Below are 20,315 nucleotides of genomic sequence, written 5' to 3' on the forward strand. Positions count from 1 at the left end.
TAAACATCTGAGAACGTAGAGGCACTGGTGTGCCTTCTTTGTGATTACATCTGTATGCTGGGCTCAGAGATGTTAATGACAAGGAATTTAATGATTTTGGGGGGATTTCCAGTTAATTTTCTACTTAAATTATAATGGCAAATTGAAATGATTTCTGCAATAATTTCAAACCAAAATATATTTTCCTATTCTGAGAAGTTTGCAAACAATTCCTTCAAGTACCTGTGCACAAAATTATATCTTGCATGCAGTTCCCACTTTTCTCCGATTCCCTTTGCATTTATTGAACTTCTTGTACAATGTTCTAAAGATCAATTCATTTATGTTTGCAATATGTAGCAAAAGACGTTGAATTAATGAGTAGTAGCATTGGTGGGAATTACCTCCCTCAGTTCTTTGTGTACAAAATGCTTTATAAAAAAACATTTCTGCATCCATTTTGATGCAAATGTAAACCATGGCATAAAAAATTACAACAGGCATTAAAATCACAACAAAAATACTCCATAAACTATTGAGTTAATAAAAAGTACATTTATCAGGTTGTTGAGAACTTGAAGAGTTGCCACCTTTCATTTGAAAGTAGATAGGAATGTTTATCAATTGCTTTTGCATTTTAATTTCCATGAGATAACCTAAGATAATGACAGGAATCTTGGTGCTAAATGTTTGAAAATATTGAATTTGAATAGTGATCAATGATTTATTATTTTTGTTCAGGACCAAATAATGCAACTAACTGCTTAATAACTGGTATAATAAAAATAATTGTTTCATTAAAAAAAAACTGATTTCCTCCAGATTAACTACGTTTTACACATTTGTTCACTTTAGTGATAAATCTGAATAACTTAAGATGATATATGATTGGCTGTCTTAATTTAACCATGTCAATAAATTGCTCCACATCAGAAATGAATTTATCTCCTATCTTCAGTGTCTAGGTGTCCAATAGTCTAAGAAAATAGTCTGTCAGTAATGTGGAGGCACTCAATGAGACATTGATGTACAAATGATAGAGAGTAATATGTGATTTCACAGCATCTTTACCCTATGGATACCTGTTTGAAAAGATACCAGCTGCGAGTGTTCCACTTCCCTCAGATGGAAGTTAGATTTTGAAATGCTAATATCATCGATCAATTGTGAAATGAGTCTCTATTTAAAATAAAAAAACTTTAATGGAAGTTTTTAAAATTCTAACACAACCCAAATCTCAATGTTTAAACTGTATCATGTGAATTAGTACTTTGTAAACTTTATCAATTTAGCTTTTCTTTTACAAATTAATCTGTTAAACATGTATTGAAATGAAGAATCTTTCTTTTCTGTCATATATGGGACACGGCATGTTCTGAAATACACAGGGTCTTACTAAAAAGGAAATATACTAATACAGGAACATATAACATAACAGCATTGCATTCTTTCTCCAAAGTATTCCATATTTCCGTAAAAGTACAAAGGAAGCCTTGCTTTGCCAAATATCTATCCTATTTCTGATCACTCCCGGTAAAGATTAGAAAGACTGAAACCATAAAGTTGGTGGTCTGGGTGTAATTTCCAAATGCACGTTATCTTTAGTAATCATTTCTTCTCACTATTTCCCATGGAATTAGATGGTTTGTTAATGATGGGAGTGCTTTGTCCATAAAATGACCGGCTGATTTTGTTTACTCTCTTTTGCAGAGATCACTTTCTGTCAGTAATAGCACCAGACTCCACTTTGAAGATAAAATAAAATAGGCAGTTGGCATTAATAATTATTTTGCTGGTTGAGGGACCCATTAGAAACTGCCAAAGGATTGGTATTGTAAAGGATTATTTGAAAATTCAGAATTGTTATATATATTTATTGTAGGGTGCTGGTTTAAAAACGTTGTCATTTGCTCTACCATGATGAAAATTTAGCATTTTTAGTTTTGTTGATTTGATTGTAAAATATTTGTTTTTCAGTTTCTTCAGTGACATTTTTGACATATATTTACAAATTACTTTTTTTTTTAAGCAACCGATAGCCCAGGACAGAGCGTGAGTCAGTTAGACGTCGAGTCGATTCGAGTTGGGGAGTACGGCGGCCTGGAGCTGCTTAGTGTTGTTACTGGGTAGATCCCTCGAATTGTCAGAGCCGAGACATCCCAGGGCCGCCCTGAAGAAGGGTGCAATGGGAGGGGCGGGGGTGGAGTTGTTCGGTGGCGGCGGTCAGAATTGGTCTGCCCTCTCTCTCTCTCTATCTGCCCTCTCGCTCTCTGCCCTCTCTCTCTCTCTCTCCCTTCTCTGCCCTCTCTCTCCCCCTCGCTCCCCTCTGCCTGCCCCCTCTCTCTCTCTCTCTCTGTCTCTCTGCCTCTCTCCCTGCCCTCTCTCTGTCTCTCTCTCTCTGCCCCTCTCTCTCTCTCCCTATTGTCTATTGACTGGGATGGGGGGAAAAGGAGCAAATTAATAATATTAATATAATTTCAGGGGGGGGGGGAGATTAGTGAGTGTGTGTGTGGGGGGTAGTTAGTGTGTGTGTGTGTGTGTGTGTGTGTGTGTGTGTGTGTGTGTGTGTGTGTGTGTGTGTGTGTGTGTGTGTGTGTGTGTGTGTGTGTGTGTGTGTGTGTGTGTGTGTGTGTGTGTGTGTGTGTGTGTGTGTGTGTGTGTGTGTGTGTGTGTGTGTGTGTGTGTGTGTGTGTGTGTGTGTGTGTGTGTGTGTGTGTGTGTGTATGTGTGTGTGTGTGCGCGTGAGATGCCGCAGGCCGCCCCCGCCGCAACCGCACGTTGAGGGGACAGGACCAAACGGGTCCCACTTGGTCTAGTATTAAATACATTTCTTCAGCAAAGACTTAGAAAGATAAACCCATAAAATATACACACATGATTGAAAAAATAGACTAACCAGCCACAAACATAAATACAATCTGGTCATAAACCTCTACTCGGCCGAGCCCATAGAGCGCAGCGACGTCGTACTCAAGATGATGTCCATCCAAGACAAATTATTGTAAAAGTCCTACAGGATCATGAATTTGATGAGATAATGAAGAAAAGTGTTCGGAGCGGTCAACTGTTTTTTGAAGGCGAGAGATTTAGCATCTACCGAGATTACTCGACAGAGGTCTTCAAGAAAAGAATGCTGTTCAACGAGACCAAAAGAATATTGAAGAGTGTACCGGATTTGAAATACAGCCTACTCTATCCCGCAAAGCTAAGAGTCACCTACAATTCCAATGTGTTCTTTTTTACAGAGCACGAAAAAGCACTCGAATACGCCAAGGTAGTTGGTAACGTGCCTACAGACTGAAGAACCCACACCACTCCTTAGGAGCCAAGGACTAAGATGACCATCAGATCTAAAAGGACCTTTAAAATTCGTTCAAGAACTTTATAGACACTTGGAAATCGAAAATGATGGAGGACACTGGACAAAAACTGCGATTTTTCTAGGGTTTTTCCCTCTTTTCTCTCTTTTTTGTTTTAGCTCTTTTTAGGTTACTAATCATTACTATTATATGTAAATTCATATTTAACTATATAGGTAACAACTAATACTTATTAAATATCCTTATTTCCACTAAAATTATTAACATTATTAATTCTTATAAAAGTTAATACGGTATAAGATGGATAACAATGATCAATAACTAATAGTCTTTGATAAATGAAGAAAGGAATTACATAATATAGTATATAGAAAGATATGTAAGAGGTAAATCAACCTATATGATAATTATGATTGACGGGTTTCCTTTTCTTTTTTTTCGCTCTATCTTTCAATTTAAAATCATTTTGCTGTCTTGAACCTTTCTGCAGGGTTACGTGTTGACACTAGTATACATGTGGGTATGCATACATATATATATATATATACGTGTACGTAGGTAGGTGTATATATATTGTGTGGGTATAAGTATGACTAGGTAAATAAGTGTGATACTCCCAAAGAAGTTGATTGAATGTTAAATATAATTTCCCTTTTTTTTTTTTTTTTTTCTTTCCTCTTCCTCGGGCACGGAGCTGGGAATTTTCTCATTTTACAAAGGCTACGGAAGTCTTTAGAATTCTAGCCACGTTAGTGTGGCTATCACTAACTACACTAATTGTAGATGTAGTTCTTTTTTCTTCACCCTACACTAACCAACCCTATCACTTTTCTTTCTTTAAATACTTCTTTAACTCAAGGTTTGAATGGAAAAACAAGACCAAGGCAAGGAGATATGATCGGAAGAATGATGTATTTGAATTTAAATTCATCTATCTGAGGTTTGGGAGCAGGGTCGGGTTCTATGTGTTGTTCCTTCTACCCGATTATAGACCACCACAAAAGCAATATGCAAGATGCTAACATGACAAGAAGGGGTCAGGGAATAACATTTTGTAGTTGGAATGTCAAGGGAATCAATGAACCAATTAAGAGAAGTAAAGTTTTGGCACACCTAAATCAAATCAAAACAGATATAATATTTCTTCAAGAGACACATCTTAAAAAGGAATCACAACACAGACTTAAAGCTAAGTGGATCGCTGAATCATATCATTCTTCTTTTTCCCACAAGTCAAGAGGAGTAGCAATAGTAATTCGTAAAGGAATTCCTTTTGCGACCTCCTCAATAATAGTGGATATGGATGGCAGATATATTATAGTGGTTGGAGAGTTAAATGGTGAAAAAGTGATCCTTCTAAATGTTTATGGGCCTAACTTCGATAACCCCACTTTTTTTAACAAAACATTTAATAAAATTCCTGAATTTGCACAATACAAATTAATAATTGGAGGAGACTTCAATTGTACATTAGACCCATACTTAGATAGATCATCAAGGCAAAAAAAATCAACATCCAACTCAAGTGTTTTTTTAAATTCATTTATTAATACCACTAATATTAAGGATATCTGGAGAATAGAAAACCCAACCGGACGGGAATATTCATTTTATTCACCAGTACACAAAACATACTCAAGAATAGATTACTTTTTAGTTGATTCTACGTTTATTCCATTTACTTATAATTCAAAATATCATAACATTATAATCTCAGATCACGCACCGGTAACATTCATGATTAAATTAAATGGAATGTCCGAGAAACAAACATATTGGAGACTTAACCCGCAAATCTTGAACGAAAGATCATGCCAGGAATATATTATTAAACAAATTCAAATATTTTTTGAGGTAAATGACAACCCTGACACACCTGCTTCTCTTATGTGGGAGACGTTCAAAGCGTATGTTCGAGGTACATTAATCTCTGCCCAAGCATTTTATAATAAAGAAAACAGGATTAAACAAAAAGCACTGGAAAGTGAAATTAAGCAACTAGATACAGAAAACGCGAGAACGCCATCTACGTTAAAACATAATAAAATTGCTGTACTGAAATATAAATTAAATAAAATGTACTCAGAACAAGTAATAAAACTTTATCAAAAAACCAAACAATTACAGTTTGAATTTGGAGACAAACCACAAAAATTATTAGCACGCCAGCTGCGAAAAATGGAAGGGGAAAAAATAATTCATAAAATTAGAACAGAGACAGGAGAATTATTAAAAATGCCCAAGGATATAAATGATAGATTTCTACAATATTATCATAACCTTTATTCAACTAAAACTGTAGCACAATCAGAAGGAATAGCAGATTTTTTAATAAAATGTAATTTAAAAGGTTTAGATTCAAAGGATAGAGAATTATTAGAAAGGGAAATTACGATAAAGGATATTGAGGAGTCTATTGGCTCTCTTAAAAATGGTAAGGCAGTAGGGCCAGATGGTCTAGGTTCAGAATTTTACAAGAAATTTCATGATTTGCTGTGCCCACGCTTGCAAAGACTATATGATTATATCTACACCCAACAGAAACTCCCAGATACCTTAAATGAATCTATAATAACGCTTATTCCTAAAGCTGATAAAGATCCGGAAGATCCGGGATCATACAGAGCAATTGCACTTCTGAATACAGACCAGAAAATACTAACTAAAATACTAGCACGTAGATTAAGTACAGTGATGAATAAATTAATACACCCTGACCAAACAGGCTTTATTCAGAAACGGTATTCATATTATAACCTAAGAAGATTATTTAATATTATATATACCAAGAGAATTATTAATGAAGATTTAGCAATAATCTCACTTGACGCTGAAAAAGCATTTGATCAGGTCGAATGGCCTTATTTATTTTCGGTGATGGAAAAGATGCAGCTAGGGGAGAAATTTTGCACATGGATAAAACTGCTATACACAAATCCTACGGCCAGAATACTTACCAACCAAAGACTGTCATCTAAATTCAGTCTATCTAGAGGGTGTAGACAAGGATGCCCGTTATCTCCATTACTATTTGCACTTGCAATTGAGCCACTTGCAGAAAGAATTAGGGGGCATCCGGAAATATATGGGTATAACAGTAAAGACACAGTGAATAAAATTTCTCTATATGCAGATGACGTATTAATTTACATCACAAAACCAGAAATTAGTATCCCAAACCTATTAAAACTAATAAACCAATTCGGTGCACTTTCAGGATACAGAATAAATTGGAATAAAAGTGAAATTATGCCAATAAGGGAACATAACAAACAGATAATACAACAATTCCCATTTAAAGTAGTAAATGAAAAATTTTAAATATCTAGGTATCTATGTAACTAAGATATATACATCATTATTTAAAGCAAATTTCCCCCCATTATTGAATAAATTACATAAGAATATCCAATACTGGAAAACATTACCTATTTCAATGGTTGGTAAAATTAATGCCATAAAAATGATTTTTTTACCGCAAATATTATACCTTTTTCAGACGATTCCGATATACCTGGCAAAAAACTTCTTTAAAAAATTGGACTCTATTGTTAATGATTTTATCTGGGATTATAAGAATCATAGGATAAGCAAAAGACACCTGTGTAAATCAAAAAATAATGGAGGCTTGGTTTTACCTAACTTTTTGTTTTATTACTGGGCAGTTAATATTAAAAATATGAACTTCTGGTTGGGAGAAATAGACCAGCAACCAGACTGGTTAAAACTGGAAAGGGAAGATTGTATGCCTTATGATATTGGTGCGATATTATTTGCTACGTCTAAATTAAACAAGAAAATTTATAAGGAAAACCCTATAATATTTAGTGCTATAAAAATTTGGAAACAATTAAAAAAGACATTAAAATTAGATAACTTATCTCTTTTTCTTCCAATTGTGAATAACTCATTGTTTAAGCCTTCATGTTTGGACGGGGGTTTTACACAATGGAAGAATAATGGAATTAAAAATATAGGACACCTTTACAAAGAAGGCTCCTTTTTGACATTTCAGGAGTTGCAACAGATTTATGGACTTCGAGGAAATGATTATTTCAGATATCTTCAACTCAGAGATTATGTTAAATCGAATTCTAAAAATTTTCGAAATAGAAACCCAGAGATTCTAGATGAATGTTGGAATAAGCATCCTAATACAGAAAAATTAATATCTTATATATATAATATCTTATTAGATAGTGACATTCCTTTGACGGACTTACACAGACAAGCATGGGAAAAAGAATTAAACCAGGTAATAACGAAAGACACTTGGGAAGAAAGTCTACAACACATACATCAATGTTCACTAAACGCGAGACATTCTCTAATACAATTTAAAGTAATACATAGGTTACACTACGCCAAAACAAAATTACATAAAATTTTTCAACATATCTCACCTATATGTGATAAATGTCAACATTTAGAAGCTACGTTATCGCACATGTTTACAAACTGTACAAAAATTAAAAAATTTTGGGTAAATATTTTTAGTATAATATCCAAAGTAATCAACACACAACTGGAACCCAACTCAAAATTAATAATATTCGGAATATTAGAATCAAATCAAACACTTAGAATAACACAAAGAAACTTTAACGATTACAGTTTAATAACAGGAAAAAAATTAATCCTAAAATTTTGGAAAGGCCCTACGGCCCCCACAATCAAAATGTGGATTATAGAAATGACGGAGACCTTAAACATGGAAAGAATCAGATTTTCCCTGTTGGATAAACAGGAATTATTCGTTGGAACATGGTCTCCTTTTATTGATTATTTAAAGGGTCAGAACAGTTCAGCACAGGAACCTGACTAGCACCCGGACTAAAGATTGGATGAAATGCTATACTTCGAAATGTACGAACATATCTCGAATGATGTTTTTAAACTTTAACAAATTTTTCCATTCTTCTTCAACTACCTCTTTCACTCCTTTTCCTTTTTTTATTTTTTATTTTAGTTTTTCTTTTTCCTTCTTCCCTCTCTCTATTTCATCTATCCCTTTAGCCCTATCTAGTTATAAAAAAAAAATGAAGAAAAATGCAAAAAGTATTGGAGACAATGTAATAATAACTGACAATATTATCAATTTAAAAATGATGTAATAATGATGTAATAGATGTAATAGATCATGTACCTATCTCCAATAAAAAAAAAATTAAATACAAAAAAAAAAATATATATTTTTGGTCAAAACCCCTCATTCTACCTTCAGCGGCGCTGCAGATCTGTCGCTGCCCGTGTGCGCGGTTTTGGCGCCTTTGAGAGGGGGGCGGGTTTAAAACGCGATTTTCTCTCGGCTATTCAAATCGAGGTTGATCAGCCTACTTAGTTGCTGACAAAAAATTGCTGCGAGGTTCGTTCGCTGCAGCTATTTTTAAACTTAATTGGTTAATTTAATTGTTATAGTAGGTTAAAAATCATCCTTTAAACCCGCGGCTGCCGACAACGGGACGGGTCTCATGCAGGGGACAACGGAAGGTAGGTTGTTTATTTTTACATTAAAAAGCGCTTCTTAAGATCCCTTTATACAAAATTTTATATTGCGAGTAGCTAATTTGGGGCCCCATTAAATCCCTCAGTATTTTTCTGGGCATATGGGGTACAAATCCACCGCAATGGGAACGTTCCAAACCATCGCGTTCCACAGAGTTCCACAGGATCACACTCGAAAGCTGATTTAAATGGCTATTAATTTACAGCAATTGAACACTAAATCCCTTCCATTTGGCCTATAAAATAATGTAAATGAGATATAAAAAATATTTTATTGTGAATTATTTGTGAATGTTATTTGGACACTTAGGCTATTTAAAAATGTTAATATTTTCTTAAGAAATGGATAGATGTTTAGATCTAGTAATTGAAGTTTGGAATTAGCTACAATTGGGTAACTAACTAATTATATGCTTTAATTTCAGGTCATCCAAGTAAGATTGTTTAATATTTGTTTCAGAATGCTTCAATCTATAATATAGTGAACTGAACCTTTCTTTCAGTTCTCTTAGTTTTTAATAAAGTTATGGCCATTTCACTGTCCTCGATCACAGCTTTTGTGTTAAGTCAATGGAAAATCAATAGGGAACAAGATGCTAATTTCCGAGTATGAATATGGCCATAACTTTTTTAATACTGAAGATATGAAAGTGAATTAGGTGTCAAATTAAACTTATTTTTGTGCTTTATCTGATGGAATAAATTGCAGACTTGATTTTTAAAATCTCTAAATTTTGTAACATTGCTACATCTTCTGTCCCAGCATCCGGAATCCAAGCTGACGTGTTCCACACTCGCCGACCCCGGGCCATCTGTCCCCGCGGCCAGTGTTTGGCGGCTGAAAATCACCCCGTGTGGGGTTAGGGGGGTGAATCACCTCGTGTGGTGATGGGGGTCCGGGGGTCGGGTGGGGGTGAATCGGGGGGTGAATCACCCTGGTGTGGGGGTCGTAGTCCGGTTCCGGTGCAGTTCGGTCAGTGAGTCTGGGCGGCCGAGGTCGGACATCGCTGACCTGGGGGGGGGGAGAGTGGGGGCTGTACCGAGGGATCCGCCCCTTAGGCCAGTTACACCTTGGTGCTCGGGTTCAGACTGGAGGGTGGTCGTGGGCCGATTGGACTTGCCTCCAATCCACCGGCATGCTGCTCTTTCGCAAGTCAGTGAGCAGCAGTGATTTTGGCAGTTTTCTCTCACGATTACCCCTATTTCCACAATATTTTACAGTGTAAAAATTGCCCATTTTGGCAGTTTCTAACAGGTAAGAACGTACGTGTTTCATGTGTTACTAGTGCATGCCATGAGCTGCCTTGTACTCCAGAAGGATTGAGCTACTCGTGTGTCAAGCCCTTTGATCTGATTACTTTACGTGCACCCCCCCCCCCCTATAACCAGTCTGAAGAAGGGTTCCCTCCCAAAACATTGTCGATCCATGTTTTCCAGAGATGTTGCCTGACCCGAGTTATTCCAAACTTTGTGTTTTTTGCTCAAAATGCCAGTGTCTGCAGTTACTTGTGTCTATATTTGGTAATGTTAGACTAAGGATAAACGTTGTGCTGAACATAAATGTTATCCTGCACAATCCAGCGCTGTTATTCCAGCAGTTCATGGAATCTCTTACAACCATCCAAGACGATGGAGGTTTGATTTTTGGTTTGATCTGTTACCTAAATGACAGCACCACTAACTCGCACGTTGGCAGCCTTTCAGTCCTACAATGCAGAGCCGACCCACATGTTGGAGGTTGCCTCCTCCACAGAGGCTGCCTGATCCGCTGAGATACTCCGGGATTTTTTTTGCAAAAATTAAATTAGATCCCCCTTGAGGCTTTCACCCAGTCCTGGACAAAATGTAACATGATAGCCCCATACTACGAGCTGACCTGGGCGCCAGTTCTCTCCTGCGGCGCTCGTTGCCGCGTCGCCGTTGTCTCCTGGCGCGGGTTCACGACCGCCTGGTCGCCCGGCAACCGGAGGGCAAGCGAGCGGAGTTGACGCAGACTCTGCAGGCCCCAAAAGGACCAGCTTCGTGGAACAGCGACAGAAGCGAAGAAGGGCCGACGTTTGTGTGTTATTGTATCCCCCCCACCCCAGGGTGAGGACCCGTTGGACTTCGGGGAGGGTGAGCGATGTCTGTGAGCGGAGGCCAGGCCGTTAACGGCCGCCACAGCAGCTCCCTGGAGCCTCGCGATTTCTACCAACTGAAGCAACGCGCGGCCGAGTATTACCGGAGCAACGCGGTGCCGCAGAGGATGCAGCAAGTGCTCAACACCATGTTCTACGAGAAACCCGACGATATGTACGGCCATCTGGTATGTCGCAGAAAGGGTAGGGAGGGAAGATGCAAACTTTTTCAAATGCAAAATACTATATATGCTCCATTTTAAAAAAACCGAAATAAAATAAACCAGAGAATACTCAGCAGGCCAGGTTGTATCCACATTTGTCCTACTTGCCATTTGTTCCCTCCTTCTGAACTTGATAGTGTAAATCCCAAAAGTCTGGGTACGGCTTGGCAAAGGTCAGGTTTAATGCACCCACTGGCTGAAAGCGTGCAGTCTCTCAGCATGTATAGATTATTGGTAAGATTCCTGAAGTATGTTAAATCAAGAAGATCTTTGATAACTGGAGACAGAAGAGATTGCAGCTGTTGGCATCTGAAGCCGCAGACCATCTGGGCTGTTGGAGGAAGGCAGTGAGTCCAGAGGATGGGGTGGGGGAAGAAAAGCAAAGGAACTGTTGACATTTGGGGATGAAACCCAGCATCAGGACCAGAGTGGAGAGGGAAGATAATCTGAAAAAAATAGGATTGGGGAAGTGGTTGTGAGAGGAGCCAGTTAGGCTGATTGCATTCTATGATGACCCATTGGCAGGTCAGTGTTATGGGCCTGATCCAATTAGGTGATTTTTCAGGCGACTGTCAAATCATAGCAGGTCGCTGAAAAATCGGCAACTGGAACGGCGACTGTCAGAGTGGAACACACACACACATATGCACATTGCTTCCTTCACCAGCCAGTTATGCAGGCAGGGAACAGGGCAAGCGGGGGGAGCACTGTCTTAGTGAAATTCACACGGTGCAAAGCCAATGTGATACAGACACACACCACAATGAACAGGAAGATTGGCGCTGTAATATAGTTGGTGAAAGCACAGTGCACGGGAAGGGTCACTTAAGTCTGAATTTTCTTAACTTTTAAGAAGCCAGAGATACACGGCTGCGAAGCTCGGCGGACATTAACATTACTGGTCGGTTATCCTTGATACTGACACTGCTGTTTATGGGTTTTTTTCCCAATGAGCCAATGAAATTCACCGGTCACCAACGGCAACAACCTACGACCTCCTGGCGACCCACTACCACTGCAATTACTTCACGAGAATTTTCGCTACTTTCCATGGCGTAAAAATTCTGGTCGCCACTAATTTTTCACCATGTTGAAAAATTAGCGGCGACCAGAATGCCGTGAGTCTGAGGGCACTACTCACGACCATGAAGGCGACTCCCCAACAAACACCCGCGAACATGTGGCGACAGCATAGTCTCTTGTAGTCGCCTAAAAAGTTGCCTAAGTGGGGCAGACCCATAAGGCAGAGCCCTCACTGTAATGAAGATTGACTCAAAATGCTGGAGTAACTCAGACTAAATCTGAGGAAGGGTCCCAACCCGAAACATCACCCATTCCTTCTCTTCAGAAATGCTGCCTGTCCCGCTGAGCTACTCCAGCATTTTGTGTCTATCTTTGGTGTAAACCAGCATCTACAGTTCCTCCCTACAACCTCCCTGTAACCATTTTGTGTCCTAATAATCAGCCTTGAACTTAAGTCTGAATTTTAAACATTGGCAAGAAGAAGCCCTTTGAAATGAATATACAAGAGTTCAGAAGCATGAAAAACTGATTTTATATCCATTATATATTGCTAAGCGTTGAAGGCAAGATCTTCTTCAGCATAGGAAGACTGCAGGAAGATTGTTCCCGATGTTAGGGAAGTCCAGGACAAGGGGTCACAGCTTAAGGATAAAGGGGAAATCCTTTAAAACCGAGATGAGAAGAACTTTTTTCACGCAGAGAGTGGTGAATCTCTGGAACTCTCTGCCACAGAGGGTAGTTGAGGCCAGTTCATTGGCTATATTTAAGAGGGAGTTAGATGTGGCCCTTGTGGCTAAGGGGATCAGGGGGTATGGAGAGAAGGCAGGTACGGGATACTGAGTTGGATGATCAGCCATGATCATATTGAATGGCGGTGCAGGCTCGAAGGGCCGAATGGCCTACTCCTGCACCTAATTTCTATGTTTCTATGTTTCTATAGTAGCGAGGCGGCTAACCAACTTCCTATCCCGCAATGGCTACATCGACAGATCAGTGCAAAAGGGAGGCTTATCTGGAGTGTCCCAGCACACGGGAGTGGTGACCCAGCTCATCAGAGAAGCCAGGGAGAGCAAGGGAGACCTGACAGTGCTCTGGCTTGACCTGGACAACGCCTACGGCTCCATCCCACACAAGCTGATCCAGACAGTCATGGCCAAGCATCATGTGCCGGGCAAAGTGGCAGATCTCAGCCTGGACTATTACAACCAGTTCAGCATGAGAGTCTCAGCAGAGTCAGTAACATCAGAGTGACAGAGACTGGAGGTTGGGATCATCACAGGCTGTTCCATCTCTGTGATCCTTTGTGCCTTGGCGATGAATATGATCGTCAAGTCTGCTGAGTCAGAGTGCCGGGGCCCTCGGACCAAGTCAGCAGTGCGCCATCCACCAATCAGAGCCATCATGGACGACCTGACTACCACCACAGAGTTAGTGCCAGGAGACAGGTGGATCCTGCAGGGGTTGGAGAAACTGATTGGATGGGCAAGGATGAGGTTTAAGCCAGGAAAATCAAGGTAACTGGTGCTGAACAAGGGCAAAGTCATGGACAGGTTCTGCTTTAATATCGAAGGGACACCAACCCTAACTGTCTCCGAAAGGCCAGTGAAGTCTTGGCAAGGTGTTTAACAGCAGCCTGACGGATAGAGCATCAGTCCAGGTAACCTGTGAAGAGCTGGAGAGCTGGTTGAGAGCCGTGGGCTGGTCGGGGCTTCCCGGCAAGTTCAAGGCATGGATTTACCAGTATGGTATCCTGCCAAGGATACTCTGGCCACTGCTTGTCTACGAAGTCCCAATCTCCATCGTAGAGAGATTGGAGAAGAAAGTCAGCAGCTTCCTCAGGTACTGGCTGGGACTGCCCAGTGTTAGCATACGGAAATAGCACCAAGCTTCAGCTGCCTCTGAAGTCCCTGGAGGAGGTGTTTAAGGTGACTCAGGCCAGAGAGGTGATGCTGTACAGGGATTCCAGCAACCCCAAGGTGGCTCAGGCAGGGGTGGAGGTGAAAACTGGGAGGAAGTGGAGAGCCGGCGAAGCCGTGCTGCAAGCAGTCTCGGATTCGCCACAGAGTCCTGGTGGGAGCAGTGACTCGGGGAAGAGCCGGTCTGGGAACCTTCCCAATTCCCCAGTTTGACAAGGCCAAGGGGAAGGAGAGGCGCAGCTGGTTCAGGAGGAACTAAGGGCAGCGGTGGAGGAGGAGAGGTCTACCAGAGCGGTTGGCTTGAGGCAGCATGGGGCCTGGACAAGATGGGAGCAGGCCATGGACCGAAAAGTCACATGGATTGAGCTCTGGCAGGCTGAACCACAACGTATCAAGTTCCTGGTCTAGGCAGTGTACGATGTCCTGCCCAGCCCATCGAACCTCTTCATCCGGGGCAAAGCAGAATCTCCGGATTGCCTGCAATGCACAGGCAAGGGGACGTTGGAACACATCCTGAGCTGCTGCCCAAAGGCTCTTGGGCAGCGCCGGTACACCTGGCATCATGACCAGGTTCAAGAGAGATTCAAGATTCAAGAGACATTTATTGAGAGATTCAAGATTCAAGAGACATTTATTGTCACATGCACCAATAGGCACAGTGAAATTTGGGTCACCATATAGCCAAACTAATAAAACAGAACACAACACACCACAGGCTTTCACATAAACATCCCCACACAGTGGGAACAAAGTTTCCAACTGTGAGGGAAGGCAACAAAGTTCAGTGATCCTCCTCTTTGTTGTTCATCCGTGGTCAGGGCCTCCCGAGCCTCCCCACAGTCGCCATTATGGGCGACCCGATGTTGAGGCCCGCTCGCCGGTATGATGGAACTGCGACGTTGTAATGGAAGAACATTCTCAGCGGCTTGGACTTCCGAATCGGCCACTTCTTACCGGAGATCGCGGCTCCCGAAGTCCACAGGCCTAGCTGGGTGGAGATTCATGCTGGCGGCCCTCGGCAAAGGGAACCCAGGACTCCGCGATGTTGAAGTCAGCGCCGCCCGCCACTGGGAGCTACGCAAATCACAGCTCCACGATGTTGAAGCTGCAGGCCCAACACTCCGGAGCTTCAAACGGCGATTCCAGGTAAGGCATCGCCCGCTCCATGATGGTAAATCAGTGCTTTGTCGCTGATGAAGCTCTGGCCGGTCTTCGGCAGGAAAGGCTGCGCCAATCCAGTTGGTAGGCAGTGCGCGGGGGGGGGTGGGGGGGGGGCGAAGTTGTGATTCAAAGCATAGTCCCATCCTCGCCAGGAAGTGACTGGGAAACGGTTCCCCCCTTACCCACCTCCCCCACATAAAAATACTAAGAAATACTTAAAACCTGGGTGAGGGTGTCTGATGTTGAAAGACCCGAAACACCCAATGACCCCGGGTTACATCACTGATGATGTGTTCAGGAGCATCAATAGATGTATTTTTATCAATCAATGCAGTTTTAATTGTTCTTTTACCTATTTTGAGAGCATTTCATCTCAAATCAAGTTGGAACTCACTAGAATAAGGACAGCATTACCCTCCTGTATTTTCTTGTCCATTCCCTCAAGCTCTCCCTCTTATTTATGCAGAGTTATAATGTGGTGCTAGGAGTACACACTAATTTCCCATTTGGTCACCCAGATTTGATAGTGGTGCAGCATATATTCGATTTCCAGATTATGCTATCAGGAGTGCTATTACCTCTGAGAATTACTGCAACATTTTCAGAAATACTTGAAAAAGCAGATGAAGGCCATCCCATTTGATGGCAAATAACACACAACTAACAAAGACATTGTACAGGAGTGGCAGCCACGAACGATCATAGTCTCACACCTCCATAAAATCAATAACTCTTTTTGTCTAATCCTATATAGGCTTTGGATACTTACACTTTGTTAATTTATGACACCAAGTTGGAAATCAAAATAACCAACATCTTCCTGACTCAGTAGTTTTCACGCATACCTGAATCCCTCTTCCCACAAGTCAAGATCACACCTGCAGCTTTCAGCCCTGAGGAAATGCATGCCTCATATGGAATATTATTTAGCAGCCTCAGACGGGGAGTTATTAAATGTTAGTGGAACTGTAGGTGTTCTCCAAGACTAATCTTACTTCACCTTTGGTACCAACTAGTGGAGCCCTTTGGAATTCAGTCAGGATGCAAGCTACATGTCACGTTACTATTGGGAGTTCAATGTGGAGTCTAATTCCTTTCATTAACCAGATTTTTTAAGACCCTTAAATCTGTTATATTGTCAACATATTACCAAATACTGATGCAATATCTTTACCAGTGATTGCAGGTCACAGAAATACAGCTAGATGCAGGTCACAGTAATACAGCTAGATGCAGGAAGATTGTTCCCGATATTAGAGAAGTCCAGAACAAGGTGTCACAGTTTAAGGATAAGGGGAAAGTCTTTTAGGACCGAGATGAGAAAAACATTTTTCACACAGAGAGTGGTGAATCTGTGGAATTCTCTGCCACAGAAGGTAGTTGAGGGCAGTTCATTGGCTATATTTAAGAGGGAGTTAGATGTGGCCCTTGTGGCCAAAGGGATCAGGGGGTATGGAGAGAAGGCAGGTACAGGATACAGCCATGATCATATTGAATGGCAGTGCAGGCTCGAAGGGCCGAATGGCCTACTCCTGAGCCTATTTTCTATGTTTCTAATACCCTAAAACATGAAAATGTTTTCACATATCTGTTGGAGATCACAAATTTGACACTGGATTTGTTGACTATAATTTACAGTAGGTTTGGACAATAGTAAAGCAATTTAAAACAATTTATGTGAGTGGCAAAAATGATTTTGTGTTGGTGTGGTGATGGGTGATGGGAAAGGAGGATTTCACATTAAAAGCTGCAGCTGTTCCAGCATGAGACTTTGAACAATCTGAAACATTTACCTGAGAATCGAAGGTTGGAACAAAAGGAGCAAAGGAGGGGTCCAGACTTGTGAATGTTCACAATTCTTTGATCTCAATATATATGTACTAATGTGGATATTGTATGAAGAACAACTCCCAAGCATGAATTGGTGTTGATAAAGAGAAATTAGATTGTTGGTTTGGGAAGGGAGCATTGTGATACTTCTACCTGTATTAAGATAATTGTGTCATTTATAATATTTGTTGTTCAGCCTGGAATTTAATTGAAAATGCTTTTTTGTTGGAAGAAATAATTCTGGTTACATTCCCCAATTTGATTTTGTTATAATTACAAATTTTTAATGTTATGAATTGTTTGAAATTTGTTTTTAAATTGGTCCGTTCACGCATTCCATTTGTTAATTTATTGGAGAAAGACCAATAACAAAAACAGTTAGGTGACTGTGCTAATATGCAAATAATTCAGTGTAATGCTTTAAATAAGCACCATTGATATCAACCAGCCATTTCACAATGACAGCACAAACATTTTGAAATGCCACAGTCTATATAATTAGTTCCACAATTTCTAACATTGAACTATGGTTCACTCTTACAAAAGTGTAACAATTCTTACAGTTGAAATGATTAATATTTTTAAAGATATTAAAATTACCTTTGGTTAATGCAGAGATAACCTGTGTATTGAATTATCGGCATGACTAAGATTAGCAAAGGTTTTTCTATTTTGGACTGGTAGATCTAAAAACATATTTTTTATTTTTTTATATATATATATATATATATAGGCAAACTATTTTGCTAGCTTTGCAAAGCCAGCTGCAATTAGCAGAATTATTGGAAGAGAAATACTGGATACGAATGGCCAATCAACAATAGAGGTGGAGGTATTATGTACTATAAAGAATTTTGAGAAGGTATCAATATTTATTTTCATTTGGATGTTCTAAATTTATCTGTGATAATGATATATTACTGATATACACAATTGCTTGTAATATGTTTTTATATAGAATATCAACAAAGATTACTTTGTGAACTTTCATAATATTGTGCGATCTTCATAGCTCAGGATTGGAGTGTGTTTTTTAATGATCCTTTATCCATGAAATTTGCTCCCATTTCACAATTCATTTTGACATAGATTATCTCAAACTGCGTCAACGCGTCTCTGATTTAAAGAGGGCAACATGACTGAAATGTTCATTCCTGATCCTAACACAGCATTACCAAGTACATGGACAGTTACCATTCAAGGACAGCACTTAACATCCTCAGTCAATATACTCCACAGTGCCCAAACACAACCACAGCATATAGCATGGCAGAGGCCTCAGTGTATCTATGTCTATCTCCCTGTAGCATAACTCCCTGATACTTTTCTTCATGCAACCCCATACAGTCTCCCTGTCTCCAATGTCACTCTGCAACCACTTTTGTCTATTCATTTGTCATATCCAGCCCAGCATACCAGGGCCGCTGGCAGGGTGATTGTATGATCTCTAATGCCTAAACCCACCATAATAGAACATAGCTCTGATAGTTGTTCTCCAACCCCTCTCTCAATCAAGTTCCGATGACTCGCCTTTCTCCAATGCAGAACCAGGCCATAAACGATCCTCTGACCACTATCAACACAGTATAGGCTTGAATGCTTTTTATTCACATTTTATTCACATTTATTCACAGTAACATGGATAGGAGGGATATGGGTCAAACGCAAACAGATGGGATTGGTGTAGATGGGACATGTTGGTTGGTGTTGGGCTGAAGAGCTTGTTTCTACGCTATGACTCTATGACTCTAATCACTGTACAGGGTGGGCGGCGCGACCGACGTCGCAGCGGCCTCTGCTGTCTGTGTTTTTTGTTATTCTTTTGTCCCGTTGAGGGTATAGTTTGTAGTGGGCTTTTAAATGTGTATGTGTGGGGGGTGGGGGGTGGGGAGGGGAAACTTTTAAATCCCTTCCCTGCACGGGGACCCGACCTTTTCCTTGTCGGGTCTCCGTTGCCGTTGGGGCCTAGCAGCGTGGAGCGGCCTCCAACCAGAACGACCTGGGGGCTCAAGACACGGAGCCGGCGGAGCTGCTAACCTACCATCGTGAAGCTGGCCGGCTTCGGAGCGTGGAGAGCTGCGGTGGCGCGCTACTGCGACCCGACTTCGGTGGATGGTGACACCGGGAGCTCGCGGGTCCCCGGTGGGAGACTACTTTGCGGGGCACCGGCAACGGCGACTTCTCCTGCTCGAATTGCGGGGTTGAGAGTGACCTGGAGCGGGGCCTTACATCGCCCGGCACGGCTTAAGTGGCCGCGGGCTTGCTAGCTCTCGCCGGGGGCTCCAACATCAATACCCGGAACAGGGCCTTACATCGCCCGGCGTGGCTTTAAATGGCCGCGGACTTGCTAGCGCCCGCCGGGGGCTTTGGCTTTGACTTTGACATCGGGAGAAGAACGGAGAGCAGGGGAGAGACAAGACTTTGCCTTCCATCACAGTTAGGAGGAGATTCACTGTGATGGATGTTTGTGTAAAATGTGTTGGTGTGTGTCTTGGTTCTTTCCTTGTATGGCTGCAGAAACCAAATTTCGTTTGAACCTCATGTGAGGTTCAAATGACAAATAAATGTTATTGGTATTGGTATTGCAAGTTGGGCTGAAGAGCTTGTTTCCATGCTATGACTCTATGACTCTAACCACTGTTTCTCTTGTTCTCAACCTAGACACATTCTCCCTCTCTATTTCTTTTGCTAATTTTATTTAACTTTAACAAAATTCATTCACTTTTATATTTTTGCTCAGTTTTCACATTCTTTATTTTGCAATCCCCCATTGACAATTCGGAGTTTGTGCAACTTGAAAACCAGTTATACAACATAAAGAAAAACCTGCATATGTTCATCATCTTTGACAACCTCATGACATCGTAGAATGCTATATAATCAATTATGTACTTTTGTGGTGGGATTGTTGACAGTGCAATTTAACTTACCATTTGCTCTCAAAGATTCTATATTGCAGTAATACCTAACACTTCATCCTGTATTAATGGAATAAAAGAGTATGTGCAGAACATTTTGAAACATCAAGGCATAAACCATATGATTTTAGAAGAAAAGCCGTTTTGTAAAAATACCCTGTATTATTCTTGAATGTTGATGATGTTGATGAGATGAATGGCTTGAATGTTATCCTTGGTCACCAGACCTAGACTTGCAATATAGTTGCTACTCTCTTAATACTCTTTTTCGAGTACACATTAACATTTGAATTTGTATAAGTGTATTTTGGAAGCAGGATAC

General features: G+C 40.7%; 1 protein-coding gene across 1 annotated transcript in view; it reads left to right on the forward strand.

The window, feature by feature from the left end:
- Window positions 1-10,395: 10,395 nt before the first annotated feature.
- Window positions 10,396-20,315, forward strand: part of eno4 (enolase 4) — a 57,637-nt gene continuing 47,717 nt past the window's right edge. Inside the window, 2 exon segments of the mRNA XM_055646924.1 lie at window positions 10,396-11,109; window positions 17,809-17,937. Of these exon segments, the coding sequence (XP_055502899.1) occupies window positions 10,927-11,109; window positions 17,809-17,937 (312 nt within the window). The 5' untranslated portion in view covers window positions 10,396-10,926.

The sequence above is a fragment of the Leucoraja erinacea genome, chromosome 15 (assembly GCF_028641065.1).
Source record: "Leucoraja erinacea ecotype New England chromosome 15, Leri_hhj_1, whole genome shotgun sequence".
NCBI lineage: Eukaryota > Metazoa > Chordata > Chondrichthyes > Rajiformes > Rajidae > Leucoraja > Leucoraja erinaceus.